The sequence below is a fragment of the Chlamydotis macqueenii genome, chromosome 2 (genome assembly GCF_036417535.1).
Source record: "Chlamydotis macqueenii isolate bChlMac1 chromosome 2, bChlMac1.mat, whole genome shotgun sequence".
Classification (NCBI taxonomy): domain Eukaryota; kingdom Metazoa; phylum Chordata; class Aves; order Otidiformes; family Otididae; genus Chlamydotis; species Chlamydotis macqueenii.
Window position 1 is genome coordinate 162,507,287 of NC_141557.1, and position 18,335 is coordinate 162,525,621.

General features: G+C 45.6%; 1 protein-coding gene across 1 annotated transcript; it reads right to left on the bottom strand.

The window, feature by feature from the left end:
* Positions 1 to 414: 414 nt before the first annotated feature.
* Positions 415 to 6,800, bottom strand: LOC104474864 (ly6/PLAUR domain-containing protein 2). Its single transcript, XM_010120701.2, has 3 exons — positions 6,663 to 6,800; positions 1,494 to 1,613; positions 415 to 626 (listed from the first exon to the last, which is right to left on the bottom strand). Exons 1-3 carry the CDS (start codon positions 6,712 to 6,714, stop codon positions 415 to 417), a joined length of 384 nt encoding a protein of 127 aa, XP_010119003.2. The 5' UTR covers positions 6,715 to 6,800.
* Positions 6,801 to 18,335: the final 11,535 nt, after the last annotated feature.

The window sequence follows — 18,335 nt, forward strand, 5'->3', positions numbered from 1 at the left end:
TGAATTTCGTCTGAGAAGACTGGCCAATTCAGTTATTCTGCTGGCTAAGACTGGGAGAAAAATGCTCTAAGGAGATACAGAAGGCTCTTAGCGCAAGATTTTTGCTTTAAATATACTTTATATAGCAGAATTTTTTAGTTCAAAACCAATCAGACCAGCATGGCAAAGAAACTCCATAGTTAGTTTTGAAGAAGGTTCAATTCAAAAATTTGTGTTAAGACTTCCTGAGTTTTGCTTCTCTGTTGGTCATGAGAAAAATAGACACGTTCTATGAAACGGGTGAGTACTAAAAAAGCAAATTCTGGGAGCTGTTGAGGGTTATCCATGAGGCATCCAAGCAGAAGGTTAGGCTGGCAGGGGTTTGTTCTCTTCTTCATTGGGTTCTTCAGCATGAAAGACCTCCCCATCAGCTCCTCACAGTCTAGTCCAGAAGAGGGTACAAAGGGAACTTGCTAGTATCCCAACAGGCACAAAGCTGGTCCTCAAACTAGCTGCACCATCAAAGTTGCACAAGTCAGAGTAACAGCAGGAGACAGGGCGTGTCAGGCCAATCCCGTCCACATCAGATGGGACACAGGCGGAAGCGCACATCTTGGTGATGGTCGAGACGCCCGTGAAGGGATAAACTACAATAAAGCAAGAAAAAAGGAACAGTTAGGAATGGGAAGAACAGAGGAGAACTCTCCTTGTCCTCAGTGAAATATCAGTTGCCTTCATCACCAAAGTCTTGGCTCCGGTTCAAACACAGCTGTTCTACTTCCTACCACAAATATTGGAAACAATTCCCACCAAGTAGCTGCAAGCTGAACCACACTTTGTGTTCTCTGTGTCCTGCCTGGATCCCCTTTCTCCTGCAAAAGGTCAATTAGGCACTTTTTCTGCCTCTGCTTTGATTCCATTCACTGTCTCCTGCCTCGCTTAGAGCCTTATCAGCAGGACCATGCAAAAGAGAGAGCATCCCTCTTCCCAGTGCATTTCTTTATTTGGACATGTTATGGCCTGTAGCATCACCAGTCAGACTGACGATGCCTTCCCGGGAGCTCCATAGAACTCATGGGCATTTCTGTTTTGCCTCAATGACCAGAAGTTGATGTCCCCACCTTATTGAGCTTGGCTCATCTCTACTTGCCTCTGTACTCCACTCAGCTTTCATAAACTGTTCTCAGGTGATGAGAGCACTGTTTAACACACACTGGTTTTGTGAGTCATGAAAAGGGTCTGGAGAGAGAGAACTCTAGCTCCATGCCTTAAGCTCAGGTCAATATGTTTTTTTTTTTCTAACCAGCATTAACTATGAGCTTGCATTTACTAAGTGTTCATTCACATGAAGACTGCTTTCCACAACAGCAGGAGAGCGCTCTCTGCCCTGTGGGAGCTCTCTTCCAGGCTTGCATATTTAAGTGAGAAAATATACTGCTCCCCATAGCAGCAATCTTCACTGTAGAAACACTGACTCATGTTAAAATTAAGGATAAAGAAGCCACTGCCCTTACCATCCTCTGAGGAATACATGGTTGTCTTGCACATGGTTTCATTCTTCGTGCAACTCTGGATCAGCAGACACTTATCAACAGTGGTAGGCTCAGAGCAAGTGTAACATTGCAAGGTTTGGGCTGCAAGGAGGAAAAATACGAAGTTGGGCTTAGTATGGACCACCAGATTCTGTCCATGGCCCTCCAGGTACCTCTGGGGAGGGTATTTTTCCAAAATACTCATACAGAGAATATGAATGGAACAGGGAAAAGTATGTATACCAATGGGAATGAGAAATACAGTAGTCTGGTGGTCAAAGTACAGCCTCAGATGTAGGTTCAGACTGCTTGTAAAGCAAAAAAAAGCCACACACATAGAAGATCCCATGATACCACAAAGTCCTATCAACGCCAGACTGCCGATTTTTTGGGGCACAAAGACGGTCTTTCTGCTCTTGCTTTGTTATCAGGGGTTTGGTAGGTTGGCCTTTTTTTTTTGCAGATAGGTCTTAAGCAGTCCACCAAAGAGTATAAGAGTAATTTTTTATCTGCACCTTAGAACATGCAGTAAATATGGGCTGAATGTGCTGGGACACCTCAACTCCAAAAAAAAAAAAAAAAACCCAAAAAACCGATGAGAGTGATTAAAAAAAAAATCAGGAGTAAATTCATGATAATAGCAACGAAGAGCTCTTAGACACACCTGCTTCTCCCTTATCACTGTGGGGGTAACTGGGTTGCCCAAGACAGGACTGCCTATTTGGTGTGGTGGCTGGATCTTAGCAGGCAGAATTTATAGCATGCAACACCTCAGTGCTTGAATTCTTTGAAGATCTTGCTCTGAGTGCTAGCAGAGGGCTTAGACATGCAGGGACAGAGCAGAGGTCCTATACTTCAGCTGTACAATTAGCAAGATGTTTTTTATTTTAATCATTATCACAATTAGTCAATAGGTCCTGCTTCACATGTTTATGCCAAGTATCTAACTGTTCTGCTTGCCAGCCAACGACATCCCCAAGTTCCTTTAGAATCATAGAATCATAGAATAGTTAGGGTTGGAAGGGACCTTTAAAGGTCATCTAGTCCAACCCCCCCTGCAAGGAGCAGGGACATCTCCAACCAGATCAGGTTGCTGGGGGCCCCGTCCAACCTGGCCTTGCACCTTTAAGCTGTGTTATTCCCACAGGAGAGTAAACACACTTGTAGATGGTTTACCTCAACTCTATTCTTACTTTTCATCTGCTTTTCTCCTTGCCTTTGCATTAGTAGAGCATTAGAAAGAGACCACAGACTCACAAATTCACAGAATCACAGAACGGTGGAGGTTGGAAGGAACCTCTGGAGGTCATCCAGTCCAATCCCCCTGCTCAAGAAGGATCACTTAGAGTCAGCTGCCCGGGATGTGTCCAGATGGGGTTTTAATATCAACAACGATGAAGAGTCACCAACCTCCTTGGGCAACCTGTGCCAGTGCTCAGTAATAAATTGTTTCCTGATGTTCAGAAGGAACCTCTTGTGTTTCAATTTGTGCCCATTGCTTCTGTTCTTGGCACTGGGCACCAATCGAAAGAGTCTGGCTCCGTCCTCTTTGAACTCTTCCTTCAGGTATTTATAGATGTCAATATGATGCCCCCTTGAACCTTCTCTTCACTGGGCTGAACAGTCACAGCTCTCTCAGCTTTTCCTCAGAGGAGAGACTCATCCATGTGGTCCTTCACTGAACTCTCTCCAGGATGTCTATGTCTCTCTTGTACTGGTGAGCCTAGAACTGGACACAGTACTCCAGGGATGGTTTCACTAGTGCTGAGTAGAGGGCAAGGATCACCTACCTTGACCTGCAGGCAATACTTCATCTAATGCTACTCAGGATATCACTAGCCGCCTTTGTCGCAAGGGCACATTGCTGGATCACATTCAACTTGGTGTCCACCAGAACTCCCAGGTCCTTTTTGGCCAGGCTACTTTCGAGCTGGATGGCCCTCAGAACATATCAACATGTGGAGTTGCTCTTCCACAGGGGCAGGACATTGCCCTTTCTCTTGTTGAACTGCATGAGGTTCCTGTCAGCCTACTTCTCCAGCCTGGCAAGGTCCCTCTGGATAGCAGCACAACGTTCTAATGTATCAGACGCTCCTCCCAGTTTTGTCATCCACAAACTTGCTGAGGGTACACTCTGCTCCATCATCCAGATCATTAATGACGAAGTTAAACAGGACTGGACCCAGTATTGACCTCTGGGCTACATCTCAAGTTACTGGCTTCAGGTAGACTTTGTGCCACTGATCACCACCTTCTGGGCCTGGACATTCAGCCAGTTTTCAACTCACCTCACTGTCTGCTCATCCAGTCCATACATCACCAGCTTGTCTATGAGGAGACAGAGTCAAAGGCCTTCCTGAAATCCAAGTAGACAATATCCACTGCTGTCCACTCATCTACTAGGCCAATCATTTAATCATAGAGGTTTATCAAGTTGACTAAGCTTGACTTCCCCTTGGTGAATGATCTAGATACACAGAGAAGTCAAACTTGAATGTGAGTTGCAGCAGGAAGAACTACATCTGGTGCTGTCCATTCTGTCAGCTCTTTCCAAAGACTGGGAGCTCTTGGGTAGGAGAGTGTCCCAGAGAGAAGGAACTGTCTCCATCAAATCTACTGAGCCAAGAGAACAAATTAAGCACAACCCTTTGCCTGTGCTGAGATTCTGATTTCAGGAGAAGAATGTAGACATGGAGGATAACCACAGCCCAAGTCCTTCCATGCCTAAAGCCTTTTGAGATGGAGAGATTTTAGAAAGAGACAGAGAAGAGCCCAAATTGTTGTGATGCAGTATTTGCAGAGCACTCTAAGCTAAAGATATCAAGATCAAACAGTGTCTAATATTTCCTGTCACCAGGGAAGCAATTTTTGGACAAGCTTTCCAAAACACTTTGGTCTCTGTAGGTGTTTCTGAGGAATCTAATGCTTGATCTAGGTATTCTTTTCCACCCCCCCAGCCAGACACTTGAATTTGCATGTCCAGGCGAAATCACTTTAAACTTCACTGAAAAAGAAAAACAAGTCAGCTCATCTCAACACACCTAAAATGGGGAGCCATAACAGCAGGCTCAGGCAAGTAAGCACCTTATGAAAATAGGTAATGCAACTTCATCCTAAGCAGCAAGCCCTTTTGATAAACAAACCCAGTAATTATATTGCTTTTATTCAAAGCTTATTTTATTATTCTGTTCTGCTCATTGTGAGTTGATGTTTTTGTTTGCATCAATTCTATGTCTGAGAGCTGTCAAATACATCTTCAGGGAGGAAGCTTCGTCATTAATCTCAGATTTCCTGATACTCATCACTGGATAAGTCTAAGTCACAGCATTTGTGTTCCTCTTTAAACAAAAGAAAAAAAAAAAAAGAAAAAGAAAAAAAAAAGCACAGGAAACCAAAGGTAAGCACAAAAAGAAGTAAAATTGAGAAAGCATTGTCCCCAACATGTGCAAACCCAGTATTTTCATTAACCTTACTGAGACTAGCAGGTTCAAACACAGATAAATATAATAAAGAGGTAAATATAAATAAAAGGTAAATATAAAATGCTAAAATAATTCAGTGTAATTATAGCACACCCTTTTTGGCTAGCTAAAAGCAGAAAAGGAGATTTTAAAAAAAAAGCAGAAAAGCTTGTAAATTCTCAGAAGAGATTTTACTAGTTTTACTGGGATCTTGGCAGATCTTCTAGCCTTCAACTCTGTCTTTCTAGGAAACGCCAAAATTGCACAGATTCCACTCATGCTCAGAAAAAAAAAACTTGGAGGAACTGCAGAGACATCACGGTTTTATCCCAGCTTTGCAGAGAAGAGAGTGTGCAGAAGAAAATTCTGCTTGCCAAATCCACTCTGAAGTTTCCCACATCTGCCAAGATTTGCCCACCAAATCAAAGCATCCATCCCACACTGGGACAGGGAAGTGGGGAAGGACCAGAAGGGAGAAATGGTGGCAACGCTGGGTCACAGCAGGAGCTTCAGCTACCAGCTGCCCGACTCTTAACAAAGTCTTAATAAGTAGGATGGCAAAATTAGTTTGGTGAGTCAATCCTAGACCAAATTTGTATCCCACCCCATTGCTTTCCTGCTCCATTCTGCCTCTCAGATTCCTGCCTGTCCCTTAAGGAGATCTGACTATAGAGTCTCCTCCTCAAGCTGTCCTCTATCAAATAATTACGTTCCTCTCTGAACTGCTATCTCTCCATTGACAAGCAGACATGAATCCTCAGAATGAACACAGAATAATGATGAAGAGAAATATCTCCTGCTCTGGGGACCAGTGGTGATTGATGTCTACTGTAGCAGCTGTGGTGGGCACAAGAAGCTCTCATTGATCTTGACACAGCACAAGCACTCCAAGGCTTTGAATTACCAGTGACTAGAGTCAGGACACGTCTTGGAGATAACAGGACAGTCAGTGCATTACACAAAAGAGAGGGCTACCGTTCCAGCTCTGGGTCTGCCTCTCCAAACAGCAGCTGTGTCCTCCCCAAAAATCCTCCAAAACCTCCTTCTTTCTCACCCCGTTTCCTAGAATCATAGAATAATAGAATAATAGAATAATAGAATAATAGAATAATAGAATCATAGAATCATAGAATCATAGAATCATAGAATCATAGAATCATAGAATGGTTTGGGTTGGAAGGGACCGTTAAAGGCCATCCAGTCCCAGACCATCTTCCCCCCTTCTATTGGATGAAGTTTAATAAACCATATGCGCAACGTATAATTAGAGAGAACCACTACACACACACTGCACTAGACTGGCTAACTGGCTTCAGGGTTAAATATCAAAAAAGGAACAGAAATATTTCTTTAAAGCAACAACAACAACAAAAAAAAAAAAAACCAGAAGATGAGAGTCAGATTGAACAAAACCAGTAAAAAGTGAGAGCTGGAAATGACATTAAAGAAATGACACAATATAATCACACTTTGTCTTGTAACATTTCCTAAAGTGCCTGAAATAACAATCCCAATGCGACCGTGATGATGCTGAACACCTGACAGGCTGGAAATATCCCAAAGACAGAATTTTTTTTTGCTGCAAATTGCTTGAAGTGGGAGGCATGGACTTCAGAGGGAACAGGATGCAGCCCATCTCCTCATGCCGCATCTCCTGCAGGAGTTTGGATAAGTCAGAGCAGGAACTTACCGAACTTCATGCAAGTAATGGCAATCAACAGAAAAGACAGAAATATCTTCATCTTGCACCGACCCTTGTCGCTTCGTCACTGGTCTGTCACTGCTCTTCACCCTCAGCTTTAATGGAACACCTTCTCATGGCTTGCCATGTACCAATTCCCACCCGAGATACAATTCTACTGGAAAAACTAGTCTGATTGAGCTGTAAATGAATTGAACGAGCTACATAGCAGGCCCCACCTCCTGCCATACTGTCATCTCTTTTCATGTTCCTTGGAGAAGAAAATGAGGGTTTGCATGGTGGACAATAGCCGAGGTTGTTTAAGCTGGGTGCTTTGTGTCAAGGTATGATGTGTAAACCCAGGGTATTAAATAACCCCAGTGTTCATGCCATGCCATGAAGCGTGTTGATATTTCTCCTTTCTTTCTGTAGTGGTTAGGGAGACTTGGGCAATTTCCATGAACCTTGGGGAAAAAAACCTCTGTAGCTGTGAACAGAAAGGCATTAAATTCCATGTACATTTCTCCTTTATGTTTTTACCCTCAGCAGAGGCCAGAGTTTATCACCAAGAGAAGTTGAAAGCTGATTTGCAATCTCTTACTCGCTGGAAACAGCATGGTTGGAGTTTGGGTATTGTAAAACTTCTCTCCAAGCTGTGAGCAGGGTTTCAGGGAGCTGTGGCTGGGAGCTAGTTGTCTTCCTCTCTCCTTCCCTGTTCTCTATGGACATAGGTGGTGGAAGCACTGGGAAGACAACAGGCCATGAAAGTCTGGGCCAATGGAGCATCTCAGGCTCACTACCCCGATCCGTTCAGGGAGGATGTTGCATGGGAAAGCCACTCTGATCTGTGCCAACCCTCTCCAAGTGTGGCAGCAAGCCCACAACATCTTTGCTTATCAAAAACCTTGGCTTTTCCATCTCCAAACTCTGCCTCCCCAGGCCTCTGCATGCTTTTCCTGTGCCTCAGACCAGCCCCATGCAAGTAAATCCTGGCAAGTTTGATGGTGGAATTGCAAAAGCTGTTAAAGAAGAGCCTTTCTGTGGTTATGGCAAGTGCACATCATAGAATCATAGAATCATGGAATGGTCAGTCCACCCCCACTGCAAGGAGCAGGGACATCTCCAACCACATCAGGTTGCTCACAGCCCCGGTCAACCTGGTCTTGAATGTTTCCAGGGATGGGGCATCAACCCCCTCTATGGGCAACCTGTTCCCATGTTCCACCACCCTCAGCATCAAAAATTTTTTCCTAATATCTAATCTGAATCTACCTCCATCTATTTTAAAACCATCACCCCTCGTCCTGTCACAACAGGCCCTGCTGAAGAGTCTCTCCCTGTCATTCCGACACACTTTCGATAAGGAAAGAAAGGAGGGAAAGTTGAAACAAAGATATTCTTGGAAATATTTCCACCACCTTTGTTATCTATGGCACCATTGGAGGAACTCTGAATATTCAGAGTTAGTATCATTCCAATTCTTGACATGTTAAAAGATCTTCTGCTATTCCCAAATAAACAACCCAACCCTCCCTCTCTCCAAACATAAAGCTCCAGTGACAGGGATGGTGTCATCATTTTAGCAAGTCCTGCTCATGTGCAAACAACACTTCTTGGGTGACCGGCACCCTCAGGAGTTTGGACCCATTGTTTTCACAGTTGCCTCCGTAATAGAGTCATTACATTGATTATGAAAGTTTAGCAGATATTTCCAGCCAAAAATTATCTAGGGAAAGGCGTGTTGGCATAGTTTCTGTTTGATATTCCTCATGTTCAGCAGAGAATTGTATAATCCTATTAAGAAAGGGGAAATACGCTGATCGTGTTTGCTTTGTTCTTAGGAAAAAACAAAACAAAACAAACCATGGAAAGAGGTGTGGTTTCTGGTTTCTGGTATTAAGTGGCCTCAAACAATGTCTGCTAGATGTTTGGTTTCACATGCATGTCTGAAATGTTATCTCCATTACATTATAAGTTTTTGGATGGAAGAACATATGCCAACACCTTGCTTAAATCCTGTGCCCTCCTTCAATTTGGAGTGTTGTTTTGCGGGGAGGGGGGTGGCAACATACCTTACTTGTTTATAGTTTCAGTTGAGCTTATCAGAGTCTTCAAGCATCACTGAAATGTTTCCTCTTTTTTTTTTGCACACCCTATGCAATTGCCTTGCAGTCTTGGCAAGTCACCAGAGAAATAACAAGAATTAATAGGAACATCCAAACAGTGTTTTGTTGCACTCCTTTTATTCTTTTGTGAGTAATAACAGCTTATTGTGCTGGGGGTTTTCCATTAGCTACAGAGAAAAAAAAAAAAAAAAAACCAAAACTACAAGCTTTATAAATCTGCCTCACAACCCACAAGATGGATTTGAAAAAAAAAAAAAAAAGAAAAGAAAAGGCATTTTACAGTGTTTGTGTGCAAAGGCAAACTAGTATAAGAACTCCTTGCTTTTCAGATGATTTTGTTACCATAAATAAAAGGAAAAGTTCAGAGTCAAACATTTACTTCCACCCTGAGACACCTGTGCCAAATCCGTTCCCAGCCCTACCTGGCCAGCTAAGACAGTCTCTGGGCGGAGGCATCTTCATCTGATGTGAGCAGTCCTGCAACAGTTGCATCCACGCTGGAAAGTCTCCAGATCCCATAACCTCCCAATAGACTTGCTCAGGCTGCCTAATTACCAGGTTGAGGAGGTCCTGCTGGGAAGTCCTAAGATGTGCCCATCCACCTCCAGTGTAGAGTTTCAAGGACCATGGGCTGTGTATTTGCTTAGAGAAATGCAGGCCTGGGTTTTGATTGAGAGCCTTCTTGGCTTGATAATTTTAAATTCTCCATTTTCTTGATTCTAATCAGCTCTTTATGTACGTCCTAGGAATCCCACAGCTTTCCACAGCAGACAGGTGTAGGAGCAAAAGCTGTGACTGGATTCAAAGGCAGATGTGGAGGGATGCTGACGTGAAAGTGTCATACGCTAGTGCTAAGCTTTTGCTGCTCGCCTGCAAGTAGGTTAAACCCAAAAACAATCCTGTCAGATGAGTAAATATTATTATTTCAAAATCAGATATCAGGAAGTCAAGATGCAGAGAGGTTAATTAGGCTCATGGAACGAGTTAGTTGTCACTCCAGAAATAGAGGCAGCATTGTATTCTGCATGGTTTAGCCACTAGTTAACGCTCTTTTTTCACCAGCGCTCTTCTGCTATTTTCGTGCAACCCTCACAGGAGATGCATGAGTTACTAGAGGCAACAGGAGTCAGTGCTGGCCTGAAAGCCACATTCTAGAGGTTTATCCTAAACTCTGTCAATGATTTGCTAGCTGACCTTGGAAAATGAACCTCAGTTTCCCCATTCTAGATATTAAGTTGGTGCATGTTGTGAGGTTGATCGTAACTACAATATAAGCAATGTATTAGGAAGGCTAAAGAGGAGAGTTGTTCAAACTATTCACAGTTTTCTCCTAGTAGCTCCAAAACAGTGTCAGTGACAAAAGCTACTTAAGAAAGGCGAGGATGGGTTAATCTAATCAATAAATCTGCTGGTGTGCAGACTGCCAGGGACTAAATTACCATGAACTTCACCTCTGGCACATCATGTCATAGAATCATAGAATAGAATCATAGAATGGTTAGGGTTGGAAGGGACCTTCAAAGGTCATCTAGTCCAATCCCCCTGCAAGGAGCAGGGACATCCCTGACTAGGTCAGGTTGCTCAGAGCCTCATCCAGCCTGGCCTTGAACGCTTCCAGGGATGGGGCCTCCACCACCTCTCTGGGCAACCTGTTCCAGTGTTCTATAACTCGCATCGTAAAAAATTTTTTCCTAATTTCTAATCTAAATCTACCCCCCTCTATTTTAAAACCATTACCTCTCATCCTATCGCAACAGGCCCTACTAAACAGCCTTTCCCCATCTTTCTTGTAGGCCCCCTTGAGGTACTGGAAGACCGCTATCAGGTCTCCCCGGAGCCTCCTCTTCTGCAGGCTGAACAGCCCCAACTCTCTCAGCCTGTCCTCATAAGAGAGGTGCTCCAGCCCTTTTATCATCTGCGTGGCCTCCTCTGGACCTTCTCCAACTGGTCCATGTCCTTCTTGTGCTGGGGGCTCCAGAACTGGACACAGTACTCCAGGTGGGGTCTCACCAGGGCAGAGTAGAGGGGGAGAATCCCCTCCCTCGACCTGCTGGCCACGCTTCTCTTGATGCAGCCCAGGATGCGGTTGGCCTTCTGGGCCGCAAGGGCGCATTGCCGGCTCATGTTGAGCTTCTCATCCACCATCACCCCGAAGTCCTTCTCCTCAGGGCTGCTCTCAATCCATTCTCCGCCCAGCCTGGATTTGTGCCTGGGATTGCCATGACCCAGGTGCAGGACCTTGCACTTGGCCTGGTTGAACTTCATGAGGTTGGCACGGGCCCACCTCTCCAGCCTGTCAAGGTCCCTCTGGATGGCATCCCTCCCTTCCAGCGTGTCGACGGCACCACACAACTTGGTGTCGTCGGCGAACTTGCTGAGGGTGCACTCTATCCCACTGTCCATGTCGCCAACAAAGATGTTGAACAGGGCTGGGCCCAGCACGGACCCCTGAGGGACGCCACTCGTGACCGGTCTCCACCTGACCATCGAGCTGTTGACCACCACTCTCTGAGTGCGGCCATCCAGCCAACTCCTTATCCACCGAGTGGTCCGTCCATCAAACCCATGCCTCTCTAGTTTAGAGAGAAGGATGTCATACGGGACAGTGTCAAAAGCTTTGCACAAGTCCAGGTAGATGATGTCAGTTGCTCATCCCTTGTCCACCGATGCCGTCACCCCGTCATAGAAGGCCACCAAATTGGTCAGGCACGATCTGCCCTTGGTGAAGCCATGTTGGCTGTCACCAACCACCTCCTTGCTCTCCATGTGCCTTAGCATGGTTTCCAGGAGAATCTGCTCCATGACCTTGCCAGGCATCTGGTCCCGTTCGGGGCTGATGCTAGATGTCCCCCATCTAGCTCTCACAGAAACCACAATTCTCCAGAAAAGAGAGCCATTTTGCACTGAAAATAAAGGAATGAAACATGTATCTTTGCCCTCTTCCATTTCCTCTGTTGATGAGGAATGTCTTTAAAAAGTTAAAGAGAAACCTGGAAAAGCAAAGTAAAAGATAAACAGTTCCAAGCCTGCATCTGGCCTATCCCTATGAATAATGCATCAGGAATCCAACCCTGCAGCTCTCTTAGAGACATTTCCACTCCGGCATCGCTCATTAACTCATTAGTCACAGCAGCCTTACTCCTATTAATTGATTTTACTACCGTTCCCTACAATGTATGGCCAAGATCCAACATGTCTCTGCCTGGCTTTAAAACCATTACACTGGCACGGCTTTGCAAGACATTCCAGCCCTCTCTCAATCCTATTGAGCGTGTAAAGGTCGAGTGATTCCCGCAATCAAGTTGTTGGAAGGTGCCCTTGGGGAAAAGACATGCCTCCCCTCAATCTGACAAGTCGTAGGCTCAAAGGACCCTGCTGAGCTGAGAGTTGTGACTTTCACACCTGGTAGCAGGTCAGTCTGCTGTAGATTGGAGCTGCAGATGGGTACAGAAAGCTTGGCAGCTCTCTCCACACTGGTTTCCACCTTGGTACTGGTCTGGGACATGAGGGATGGTTAGTGCAGTACCTGGGGCAGGCAGGGCAGACCAGACCACAAGTGTGAAGGGTGTCTTCAACTCTGCTTCTCTTCCCATATTCCCACCTGTTATGGTTTTGTTGGGTGAGGGGGGGCCTAAGGTGGCAGCTTCTGTAGGAAACTGCTAGAAGTCGCTCCCCTTTGTTCAGTGGACTCGGCCGGGCCTAGGGCGGACCCGCTGCTGGCCAAGGCCGAGCCAATTGGTAGCAGAATGTCCCATGATAATGCCTCTGCCATAACATATTTAAGAAGGGGAAAAATGGGAAAAAGAAATAAACAGGAAAAAGAAAGAAACAGGAAAAGATGTGAAGCAGCTGAGCGGGGGGCAGAGAGGGGGAGGCACGAGCCTTGTGGGCCTTGCAGGCCTCACCCTCTGGCCTCCCGCCGGGCGGCTGACTGGGCCCGACTCAGCCCGGCCCGGCTGCAAGAAGTGGAGAGGAGATGAGAAGTGAATAAGATGTAAAAAAGGATCCTGAGAGGCATCTGCCAGCCTGTTGTGAGGAACGGCTGCAGACACCAAGGTCAGTGAAGAAGGAGGGGGAGGAGTAATGCGGCTCCTGGCCAAGATTCCCCTGCAGCCTGTGGTGAAGACCATGGTGGAGCAGGTTGTCCCCCTGCAGCCCATGGAGGTCCACAGAGGAGCAGAGATTCACCTGCAGCCCAGGGAGGACCCCACGCCGGGGCAGGCAGGTGCCTGAAGGCAGCTGTGGCCCGTGGAGGGCCCGCTGGGGCAGCCGTTCTGGAGGGACTGCACCCCATGGAAGAGATGACCCATGCCGGAGCAGTTTCACGAAGGACTGTGGCCTGTGGGAGGGACCCCACGCTGGAGCAGGGGAGGAATGTGAGGAGTTCTTCCCCCGACCATGTAGCAGCGGCGTAAAACAACATGTGATGAACTGACTGCAACCCCCATTCCCTCCTCCTCCCTGTGCCGCTGAGGTGGGGGGAAGGTAGTAGAGATAATGTTAAGCCCAGGAAGAGGGAGGAGTGGGGAGAGGTTATCTTGTTCCCTGTCTCATTCTCCTGCTAATTTTAGAAATAAATGAATACTTTTCCCCAAGTTGAGTCTGTTTTGCCCGTAACAGTAACTTTAAGGATTTCTCCCTGTCCTTATCTCAAACCTCGAGCCGTTTTTCCTTACATTATCTCTCCCTATTCTCTCGGAGGGTGGGGGGAGCGAGAGAGAGACTGCGTAGTCTGGTCCCGATCGGGGCTGAACTACAACACCACCAGACCACACTATAGACCAGATCACCCTCTGCCCCAGCCATGTGTTGTGTGCTATGCCCAACAATTAGTAGTGCTTTTTGTATTCACTAGGACAAGAAGGTAGAGAACAAGATGATTTATTTTTATAAGGAGTCCTGTTCTCTGTTTGTAATGGTATCTGCATTTTTTTTTCCTTTGAATTTAATGCCTGAACCTCTCATCTCCAGTTTATTACTTAGGACAACCTCTGTGTAGCACTTAACTCTTTCTCGGTCAGACTTTCATATTTATCACTTGCCTGGCCAGTGGCCAGCTTATGGATACAGTCGTCCTGTGGGAGAATCTTATGGGAATTGATAACTACTAAAGTGTGTTCTTCTTCTCTGTTCATAATATGCATAGAAAAGATTGACCGTATTTTTATAACTAGTGGGAATTTGTCTTCTTTCCCTGTCAAATTTATGAAATTTTTTTTTCTTTTTGCTTTCAAGCCAGTATCTTTTCCCTTCCCATCAACCCTGACTGACTGAGGCAGTAATCACTTGTTTTGAGATTATTTGCTCCATCCAGCTTTCCAAGGCATTGTTAATGATGCAGGAACGTAAATCACTTGCTCAGCTTAGCTGTCACCTGCTTTAATTATCCCCTACGTTCCTTCAAGACTTAATCCAATGAATGAGAGATACTTTCCTATCTGAGTCACTTCTTATTGACCCAGAAGGGAAGAACAAGGACAACACATGTAAAACAGTAAATGACCTGACTGAAAAGAAGCAGCTTTACCTCCAGGCCCTTTTCGTCTCCCTCTAATACTGCAGTGCTTGGCATTAAGCCTGGAAATAGCCGCTGGTCGTTGCCTGAGGACTGGTGGGAATGTGTTCTCAGGTTCAGTCTGCCCAAACTAGTAAAAAACTTAAGTGTCTTGAAGATACCTCCACCGCCCAGGTGGTCTCCCACCAGCTGCAAGAAACATCCCAGATTTGGCCTCCAGATGTTTGAAGATTTCAGGACGATGCTTCTGATCCCAGAGCTTTGAGCTTCCAGAGCATTCGGGCTCCCAGAGCATTTCTCCCCAGTGAAGGTGAGGGAAGCAGCCCTGTGGTGATGTTTCCCAGCTAGGTGAGCAGTTCGGTCTGTCTGATGGTGCTCACAAACCAGCAAAGGAAGGTCCATGGAAGACAAGAACGGTTCGTGGGCACCTGTCACAAAGCAAAGGAGCACAAACACCCTCAGATGCAGCAGCAGCAGTATTCATACAAAGCCTGAGATGGTTCAGCCTGGCAGGGACCTCTGGAGATCATAGATTCATAGAATTATATAGTCATGAGTGTTGGAAGGGACCTTCAGAAGTCACCCATCCCAACCCCCCTGCAAGGAGCAGGGACATCTCCAACCACATCAGGTTGCTCACAGCCCCATCCAACCTGGCCTTGAACATTTCCAGGGATGGGGCATCCACCACCTCTCTGGGCAATCTGTTCCCATGTTCCACCACCCTCATTGTAAAAAAAAATGTCCTAATAACTGATCTAAATCTACCATTCTACATTCATTGGTTAGGAATTAGCACATCATTTAGCATTGCTTAGTTATATTTAAATTAGCCTCTCCTGCTATGTAAATTAACATGCATGCTCTTTGTAGTTTTGGAGGGGAGGCAAGTCGTCTTGGTCCTGAATTGAGTTGGTGGCCATGATCTCCCCCTGCCACCTTTACCTTTAACTCCAGTTACTGTTGCATCCTGGTGACTTCATGCCTCGTTGGCAGTCCATTAATCCTATGACCTTACCAGGTCATTTCGTTATACTTTTAAGTTCCTCTTCAAGGGAAATGTGACCAGCAAAGCATGCAGGTTTATACAATACATTAATTTACTATTAGTTAACTCTTAACTTTGAGTTATCAACCAGACCAGGTTGCCCAGGGCTGTGTCCAGCTAGGTCTGAATATCATCAATGAGGGAAACTCCACAACCTCTCTGGGGAGCCTTTTCCAGCATTCAACCACACTTAAATAAAGTTTTGGTTTGTTTTTTTTTTTTCTCATGTTTAAATGGAATTTCCTGTGTTCCAGTTTGTGCCCTGTGCCTCTTGTCCTGACACTAGGTACCACTGAAAAGAGCATGGCTGTGTCCTCTACAAACCCTCCCTTCAGATATTTACAGACATTGATAAGATCCTCCCGGAGCCTCTTGTTTTCCAGATTGAAAAGTCCCCAATCTCTCATCCTAACAGCATAGATGCTCCAGTCCCTTCATCATCTTCATGGCCCTTTGTTGGACTTTCTCCAGTATGTCCATGTACCTCCTGTAGTGTGGAGCCCAGAACTGGACACAGAACTCCAGGTATGGCTTCACCAGTGCTGAGCAGAGGGGAAGGATCAGCTCCCTTGACCTACTGGCAATGCTCTGCCTAAGGCAGCCCCGGAGGCTGGTGGCCTTCTTTGCCACCAAGGAACATTGCTGATTCATGTGCAACTTGGTGTCCACCATGACCATCAGTTCCTTCTCTGCAAAGCTGCTTTCTATGCTAATCAGCTCACAGCCTGTTCCGGTGCAGAGAGTTATTCCTCACCAGATGCAAAACTTTGCATTTCCATTTGTTGGATTTCCTGAGGTTCCACTCTGTTAATTTTTGCAATCTGTTCAAGTCCTTGTGAATGGCAGCACACCCATCTGGTCTATCGGCCATTCCTCCTAGTTTTGTAGCATCTGCAAACTTGATGAAGGTGAGCAAGGCCAGACTGGACGGGCTCTCAGCAACCTGATCTGGTGGGAGATGTCCCTGCTTCTTGCAGGGAGGTTGGACTACATGGCCTTTAAAAGTCCTTTCCAACCCAAATCATTCTAAGATTTCATGACTTTATGATTCTATGAGCTCTGTCATATCATCAAGATCATTAATGAAGGTGATGAATAGTATTGACTCCAACATGGAGTCCTGCAGTACCCCACTACTGACTTGCCTCCAGCTTGACTTCATGCCACTGATTGCAAGTCTCTGGGCCCAGTTGCTCCACCAGTTTTTAGTCTACCTCAGTATCCACTTATCTAACCTGTACTTTGTCACAGCTTATCTACGATAATGTTGTGGCAGACAGTGTTGAAAGCCTTAATAAGGTAGAGATAAACAACATCCACTTCTCTCACATCATCCACCAAGTCAGTCACCTCATCGTTGAAGGCTATCAGGCTGGTGAAGTATAATTTCCCCTTTGTGAATCCATATTGACTTCAGGATTGTGATGCTGCTTTTTGTCTTGTTCCCTTCTCTCAGGATCTTGAACTCTACAACCTTATGATCACTCCAGCCAAGGCTGCCCCTTACCTTCACATCCCTGACAAGTTCTTCCTTATTTGCAAATATGAGATGCACCAAAGCACCTCTCCTTGTTGGTTCCTTAGTCACCTGTGGCAGGAAGTTGTCACCAGAGCACTCCAGCAACCTCATACATTGCTAGTGTCTTGCTGTGTTGTTCCTCCAGTAGATATTGGGGTGGGGAAAGTCCTCCATGAGGATGAGGGCTTGCAAATATGAGGCTTGTTCCAGTTATCTGAAGAAGGCCTCATCTACTTCTTCCTGGTATGATATGGTGGTGTGTATCCAGATTCTGTATCAGACACCCACTACAACATCATCTGTGCTGATCTGCCTGCTCATCCTGACCTATTACCTCTCCGTTGACTCATTGTCCATCTCTAGGGAGAGCTCCATGCACTTCAGCTGCACTCTCACATAAAAAGCAACTCCCTTTCCTCACCTTACCAGGCTGCCCTTCCTAAACACCTTGTACCCAGCCATGGTAGCACTCAATTACATAAGCTATCCCACCACGTCTCTGTGATCGCCAGCTTTCCTGTGGTTTGGCCAGGGACTTAACCACAGGCAAAATGAGGAGTTATGAGAGCTGGGTTTGTTCAGCCTGAAAAACAGGCTGTGAAGAGAGGTCTCAGGGGGTCTAACAGCATCTGACATAAAAAAAAAAAAAGAGTCAAAGAGAAGGCTGAGCTGAACTCTCCTTGAGCATGTCCATTGATCACAACTTGTAGGAAATTCTGGTCAGATATAATGAGAAATATTTCTCCATGTGAGTGTTTTAAAACTGGACCAGATAAACTTCTTTCTGCACCATGTCCCTTAGTAGAACGGGCTTGTGGTCCCAATAAGTCAACACACCCATCCCAGGACTTCCTACTGGGACGGCACTGGCTGATCTGGGGCCTGCCACTGCCACCTTCCGACAAGAGAAGAAAATGCAAATGCCTGGTCCCAGCCCATTTCCCAAGGAAGGAAGGGAGGCATTTTTAGGATAATTTCGGTAGTTTTTAATTTTTACTGTTTCCAGATTCGAGTTTTGCAATAATTTGGTTCCAACCAGGTTTAGGATGAGATACCTCCACGTGAAAATAAAAAAAAAGGGAGAAAAATTCAGTCTATCTATCTAAATTGCCTTGAACAAGCCATGAGTTAAATTCCAATGTGAGTAGCTACACCTTGCCCTTGTGAAGAACCTGAGCACTGCAAGGAGGTAACATACAAGGTGCCACTGTCTTATATCTATTGAGTGCTCGCATTTGGTTTTTGTCATCAAACCCCATGGGTTTGATGCTGTACATGTTACATTTTAGACGTAATGGCTTAACAACTTCTACACAGAGGACAAGTTATTAACCTAATGGTAGGTTGGTTGGCCAAGTGTCCCTGTATTACAGGAAGGGCCAGGCGACCAAGCCCAAGGAGACTGAGGTACATTGTGTATCGCTTTAAATCTCTTTTTCTTGGGAGATGATAAGCAGGAAGATTGGAGCCTGTT

Bases quoted from the DNA above. Each gene is read 5' to 3' on its own strand.
- LOC104474864 (XM_010120701.2), bottom strand. From the start codon at position 6,714: ATGAAGATATTTCTGTCTTTTCTGTTGATTGCCATTACTTGCATGAAG. The intron at 1,614-6,662 runs GTAAGTTCCTGC...TCCTCCTTGCAG, and splicing joins CATTACTTGCATGAAGTTCG to CCCAAACCTTGCAATGTTAC. The intron at 627-1,493 runs GTAAGGGCAGTG...GCTTTATTGTAG, and splicing joins CATGTATTCCTCAGAGGATG to TTTATCCCTTCACGGGCGTC.